The sequence below is a fragment of the Perognathus longimembris genome, chromosome 11, assembly GCF_023159225.1.
Source record: "Perognathus longimembris pacificus isolate PPM17 chromosome 11, ASM2315922v1, whole genome shotgun sequence".
Lineage (NCBI taxonomy): Eukaryota > Metazoa > Chordata > Mammalia > Rodentia > Heteromyidae > Perognathus > Perognathus longimembris.
In genome coordinates this window covers 25,292,544-25,298,543 of record NC_063171.1, presented here as the reverse complement: position 1 = coordinate 25,298,543, position 6,000 = coordinate 25,292,544, and the positions used below count along the sequence as shown (strand labels likewise).

The 6,000-nt window shown below is 37.6% G+C and overlaps 1 protein-coding gene across 2 annotated transcripts in view; it reads right to left on the bottom strand.

The window, feature by feature from the left end:
- Positions 1-4,579: 4,579 nt before the first annotated feature.
- Cop1 (COP1 E3 ubiquitin ligase) overlaps positions 4,580-6,000 on the bottom strand; it is a 96,985-nt gene continuing 95,564 nt past the window's right edge. For both annotated transcript variants that reach the window (XM_048356422.1, XM_048356421.1), the window contains exon 20: positions 4,580-4,911. In XM_048356422.1, coding sequence (XP_048212379.1) covers positions 4,894-4,911 — 18 coding nt within the window. In that variant the 3' untranslated portion in view covers positions 4,580-4,893. The remainder of the gene's footprint in view (positions 4,912-6,000) is intronic.

The window sequence follows — 6,000 nt, the reverse complement described above, 5'->3', positions numbered from 1 at the left end:
CATTAATACATTAGGAATTCTGCTTGGAAAATTTGTCTTTTCTTGCCTATCCATTTATTTCCAGCAGTATGGCTTCAGGATTAAAAAAATGTAAAGACACACATATATTTTGGATGGTAATCCATTACTAATTTTTTGTTCATTTGCTGGTCTTGGCCATGGGAGCTTTTCATTCCTTGTTTCCCTAGAACGTTTCCTTCTCACAGCTTCTTCTTTGCTTTTGAAGACTGAGCTGAGATGTTCTCCTGCAAGAAAAGAACACATCCCATCTTCCAACATAGTCTCTTGTTTTCCCAATGTACACCTAAGTTTATGTCTGCCATGGTTACTCAGTGTACTTACCTGTCTCTCCCACTGGACAAGATCTTGAGGGCAGGGATCATATTATTTTCTCTCTAGTATTATGACAGTCCTCATATAGAATGGAAGCTAAAGAAGTATTTCTAGAATTCCAAAGTCTGGTGGTGTCAAACATATTAACCAGAAAACCATATAAGAACAGATAGGTAACAGCTCTGGGGGAAGTGCATGGTGTCACTATCACATATGATTTAATAAGCTCAGGATAAACAGTTAACCCAAGTTACATTTGTATAATTGCTTTGCTTAGAGAACAGGTGCCTCCTAGAAGATCATGAGCATTGTGGCTATATTTCCAAGTCACTTACTGCTGGCTGGGGGTTGTATAACCACTAAAAAATATCCTTGTTGAGGTCTATTCTTAAAACAATGACTTCAAAGGTTACAAGGCATCTTCCAAGATACAGATTAGTTGTGGTATACTCTACTACCTGAAACAGGCTTAAGTGTAAACTCTATTATCTTCACTGATCACCTCTTCCTGATGGTACCCTTACCCCTTCATCCATTCTCCATAAATCAGATTTTGCTATTATTGCCTATTCCTCTTCCCTCTTAACTTTTAACAGAATAAGAATTCCAAACCATGCCATAAAAGGCTCTACTCTACTGAGCTTCTTTACTTCAACTGCATCCTATAATCTCTCCCTAAAAAGCCAGTAACACCAATCTTTCTGAAGTTGTAGCTTAGTCTCACAAATCTAATATTTAGTAACTCAATCTTAAGAGAACTTTATAAAGTACTCCAGTCTGTAATGCTTCCTATTCATTTGGGTATAAAGATAAGCTTTGTGAGAACCCCTAAAATGCCACTAAAATAAAGATTAAGTTGAAATACATCTGGTCAATGTATATTATTTGAGTAAGAAGTATTTTTGATGTTAAAATGTATACCATCTGTAACCATTATTTAAACAGTATGCTATTTTTACAAAGAAGAGTTTGACAAGGATGTCTTGCCAAAGACTAATTCAGATTTAAAGGTTGTTTTGTTGCTGTTCCTGGGGTTTGAATTCAGGACCTGGGTGCTGTCCCTGAGGTTTTTAATTTTTTATTTTTTTTCCCTTCAAGGCAAGTGGTCTAGCAACTGAGCCACAGATCTGCTTCCAGCTTTTTGATGGTTAACTGAAGATAGAAATCTTGCAGACTTATTTGCCTGGGATGGCTTTGAACCACAATCCTAGAAAATACTTTAAAGGAAAGTCTTAAATAATTTAAAAATTGTGTGCTACGATAACCAAATGCATCTAAATGCAGCCTTCCAAACCTAAGGGAACTAACATCATGTCACAAATGAAGACAGTCATCTGATATTGGCTTTGGTCAAAAGTGAAAGCTTGGGGGTTGGGAATATGGAATAGCAGCAGGGTTTGCCTAGCATGCATGAAGCCCTGGGTTTGATTCCTCAGTACTATATAAGCAGAAAAAGCCAGAAGTGGTGCTGTGGCTCAAGAGGTAGAGTACTAGCCTTGAGCAAAAAGAAGTCAAGGGACAGTGTTCAGGCCCAGTCCCAAGCCCCACAACTGGCAAAAAAAAAAAAAAAGTGAAAGCTTATCTGAAAAAGAAAAAAGGACTGGTGGGATGGGACTTCTATTTAAATTTTAACTAACTCTTTGCCATTTTGATGATTTTCAGGCCATATATCCCCTTAAGCGAAGTTTGGTAAGTGAAGAATCTGCATCTGAGAATTCTTTCCACATCTTGACAAAAGACACTCATTAAGCTTGGAAATGATGTCCAAATACCACGGTTCTGGTTGTGTGTTTACTTCTTTTTTTTTTTTTTTTTTTTTTTTTTGGCCAGTCCTGGGCCTTGGACTCAGGGCCTGAGCACTGTCCCTGGCTTCTTCCCGCTCAAGGCTAGCACTCTGCCACTTGAGCCACAGCGCCGCTTCTGGCCGTTTTCTGTATATGTGGTGCTGGGGAATCGAACCTAGGGCCTCGTGTATCCGAGGCAGGCACTCTTGCCACTAGGCTATATCCCCAGCCCCGTGTGTTTACTTCTTATCACCAGACTTTGCTTTCAGATTTGACTCCAGAAATTTACCAGGTCTTCACTCTCAGAAGTTAGTAAAGCATAATACTCCTGCAACTCTTAAAAACTTAAAAAACAATCACCTAACACTTGAAATGAACTTATTTGGAACTAGTCTCATACAATGTTAATAACATTAATATGCTTTCTTATATACACATTAATGTGCTTGATTATGGCCTATTTCTCCACTCTGTAGGAGGTTGTTTAATATAAAGTACATGTAATGTTAATTTTCTGATATTCAGATCAATCAATATGAACCTGTGGCCAGTCTTGATAATTTTAAATTGAGGGATACATTTGTGATATTGATTACATGATGCAAAACATGAATATCTTCATTCAACTGTCTTCAGGTACTTGCTTATTTGGGGGTGGCAGACAGCTCCATCACTTTCTTTTGCTTCATTTTTTTTGTGTAGAATCCAAAATTTTCCAGAGGGCTAGCCTCAACTGTGATCAGGTGGGGGTAACAGGTGCATGCAACTGCTTGTTAAAATAAGGTTTCCTTGCAGGATCTGGTGGTTCATTCCTGTAATCCTACTCAGGAAGCTGAGATCTGAGGATCACAGTTCAAAGCCAGCCTCAACAAGAAAGTTCATGAGACTCTTATCTCCAATTAAACATAAAAAAAAATCTGGAAGTAGAACTATATCAAGTGGTAGAGTACTAGCCTTAAGCACAAAAGTACAGGGACAGTGCCCAGGCCTTGAGCTCAAATCCTGGGGTCAGCACACACAAAAGAGGTCTCCTTAACCTATTGCCTGAGCTAAACTCAAACTGCAATCTTCCCGATCCCAGTCTCCTAAGTAGGTAGATAACAGACATGAGCCACCATGCTTAGCCTCGTTTATTTTTTATAAAATTTGTGAAAACCAAGGAAGAGTGTAGCCCTCTGAGCTCCTAGAAACAACAGGTCTTGTGAAATTTTACTGTCTTAAGAGTTTTCTCTTAGCTTCTATAACTCCATTTTGGTGACTCCATGCTAGAAGGCTGCACGCCCACCCATGAGACTAGTTCCTTGTAGTTTGACATATAAAATATATATGTAGCCCTTGTTCCTCTCTGTACCTAGGTAGTAACCACAGTAACGGATTGTAAAAATGATCATAGTAATAGATGATATAAATTACCATAGTAGTAGTTACAGAAATGCCATGGCGACTGCCAAGTTGGTTCACTTAAGATTGAGTACTTGATTGTTTTAGCCCGCTCATGTGTGCTTAGTTGATATTAGGGAAACGTGGTAATGATTGTTCAGATAAAGTTGATATTTAGGTCAGCCTGACCATGAAATTCTGCTTCTATGAATGGCTTGCTTAACCCGTTTGTGATTTGCTCTACCCACTGCATTAACCCCGTTGTCTGTGCTACATGACCACCTGTTGTCGAATGCAGAGCTTCTACCTTTAAAACCCAGCCCTGCGGTGGCTCATTGCCATCTTTACCATCCCAATGGTGGAGAGCAGACGCTGTGCACAGCTAAATAAAGACTCCTAGCCTGATTGAGTGTTGGTGACTTTTGTCGTGGGTTCAAGTCCTGGGTAGCCAGGATACTGAAGTGTGGAGTATAACTTTACTATCTTCTGATGAAAAATGCTCTCAGATTTAAAAGTAGCTCTTTATGACATGTGTTGGATTTGCTAATCTTAATTTCTTTTCTTTTACAATTTGAAATGATCTATAAAATAAACGGGCTGACAAACCATGATATGTAATTCTATTTATTTTCTGACCATTTGTTCTCATTCTGTGTGTGGCTGCTTTCCTGCTGTACTGGCAGCTGAGTGGTTGCATAGGGGACCATATGGCCTGCAGAGGCTAAAATAGTTATCTGACTCTTTACAGGAAAAAAAAAAATGTACTGATCCTTGCTCCAACTAAGATAGCACTAACTGACAGACAGGGCTTTTATGACACTGACTTAAGGATTACAGTATGTATATGCGACAGAAAGCAGTAACAGGAACTGTTTACTAAAGACTGACATTCCTTTTCTGTTTGAATGTGAGCTCTAAAATCAAAATTTTAAATCTATATTCAGATCTAGAGGTGCTGGGGAGGATTAGTACCACCCTACAGTATTTCAAAATCATTCACAGATATATTTGTATATAATTAATGTATGCTACTTCTTGACAAGTTTGTCTCCTCACGTTTGACAAAAACTTTAGCAGCTTACTGTGGCTCAATAAATTTTTATTATTTTTTGTTATTTTTATTCAAAAGAATTTATTTCCCTATCACAAAAATTAGATAACCACACCACCAACAGCAGCAAAGTCCGTGGAGTTATATTGATGGTGCAGAGTTCTCTGGGTATTCCCAATGTCCCAAAGGTCATAAAGGAGGAAAAATGGAAAAAGGTACTCAAAAGAAATCTAAAACCCATGATGACTTTGGGAGAGACATCACTGACGTTCCTGTTTCTTCTCTCATTGTCAGCTGTAGTTGTTTTCCAGCAAGCCCAAGCCCAAGGTGTCTTCAGTAAACCTTTCATACCAATTCTAGCACCTAAATGGAGTTTGGAGAAAAAGGGTATTACATAATAGTTTTTAAAATAGAGTTCAGTGAATCTCTAACATGTTTATCAATTGGAAGCAAATAAAGAATATTTACCAACTGGTGAAATGCTCAAGAAGGTGAAGGTATCGGACATTAATCCTTTCTTACTTTCAATTCAATCACTGCATGAACTCTTTCAGACTAGTTACAACCATAGTTAATTAGTAAGCTTTCAAGATAAATAACATGGAACATGGATAAATGAACTGATGGCGATGGCATAGCATAAACATAATATTTTTGGAATATTTGTTGTATCTTTCTACTTTCTTCAGAAAATTTAAAATATTACTGTTGCCAAATTTAGCCTACTTATTTCTCCTATGGACAAAAATTAGTTGGATCAAACAAATACTTCCCAAATACTACTGATCAAAGTACATGTCCTAAGATGTTGTGTCAATCATTTGGTGTGACATTTTGTGTGTTACTCCTTTAAAGTTTACAGTAAAAGGAAAGCAAATGGCTAAGAAAGGATAGGGTAATTATGAGACACTATCAAAAAGAATTATGTTACATTAAGATGGTAATTCTAGGTAGTGAAGATTTAAAGGTATACTCTTTCTGCCCTTGTACTGCTAAGGTTTGACTTATACTTGTGCTTCCATATGACCTTGGTCATTTATATTAGACAAGCAGGTTATTTAATGAGAGGTCCATGCTGCTAAGCAAAATCTTAATTTGTACACAATATCTTCTAAACTAGCAGTCCTCTTACTCTAGCCTCTGAAGTGCTAGGATTACAACCACTTAAGTGCTAATGGTATGCCATCATACCCATCTCCAAAGTCTAGTTTTCATTTAAGGTATTGTGTTTTCTTTTTGGAATGGGCTACCAAAGAGATAAAGTAGCTATCTAAAAAGTGAGACTACCATATGAATTAGTGTGACCAACTATCATTGCAGTTCTTCTATTTAAGAGTGTCTGTTTTATCTCCTCCAAACATCTTAATCAATTTATTTGGTTTGGACTTACTTTCTGGATGGCTGGTATATTCTCTAGCTCTTATAAGCTGAGGAAAGCCATGGAAAAATTAA